The sequence below is a fragment of the Eurypyga helias genome, unplaced genomic scaffold, assembly GCF_000690775.1.
Source record: "Eurypyga helias isolate BGI_N326 unplaced genomic scaffold, ASM69077v1 scaffold33529, whole genome shotgun sequence".
In the NCBI taxonomy this organism is placed as follows: domain Eukaryota; kingdom Metazoa; phylum Chordata; class Aves; order Eurypygiformes; family Eurypygidae; genus Eurypyga; species Eurypyga helias.
This window is the reverse complement of record NW_010274479.1, coordinates 1972-2384: the sequence shown is the minus strand read 5'-3', so window position 1 is coordinate 2384 and position 413 is coordinate 1972. Positions and strand designations below refer to the sequence as shown.

Genomic DNA, 413 nt, shown 5'->3' with positions numbered 1-413 from the left:
ACGCCCCAGCCACCCCTGGACAGCTGCCGCAACGAGATCCTCAGCGTGCGGCCGGATGAGTGGCTGGGACGTTGCATCATCGATTTCCTCGGCATCACTTGCGTTTCCCAGCTCCAGGTACTTCTCGGGGGCTTGTGTTAGCCAAGCCTGACGGAACCCCCGCTGCGAAGCCGAGGGGCTTCTCGGGGGGCTCCGCCGTGCGTTCAGAGGAAAGAGGGGCCGTGTGGTGTGGCGGCGCTGGGAGAGGCCCGTAAGCAGAGCTGGGCTGCTGGGGAGGGAGCACGTGGGAATTAAACTGTCTGCCTTGTGTCAAACGCTGCTCCGCGGGTTTTGGAGGCTGGACAGGGAGCGCCTTAGCGCTGAGGAGCAAGCGGGCACGTTGGGTGGGGGTGTGGAGGGGGGACAGCTCCTCG

General features: G+C 65.4%; 1 protein-coding gene across 1 annotated transcript in view; it reads left to right on the top strand.

The window, feature by feature from the left end:
• Positions 1–413, top strand: part of LOC104515739 (chondroitin sulfate glucuronyltransferase-like) — a 2795-nt gene that overhangs the window by 505 nt on the left and 1877 nt on the right. Inside the window, 1 exon segment of the mRNA XM_010159828.1 lies at positions 15–117. Within this exon segment, the coding sequence (XP_010158130.1) occupies positions 15–117 (103 nt within the window).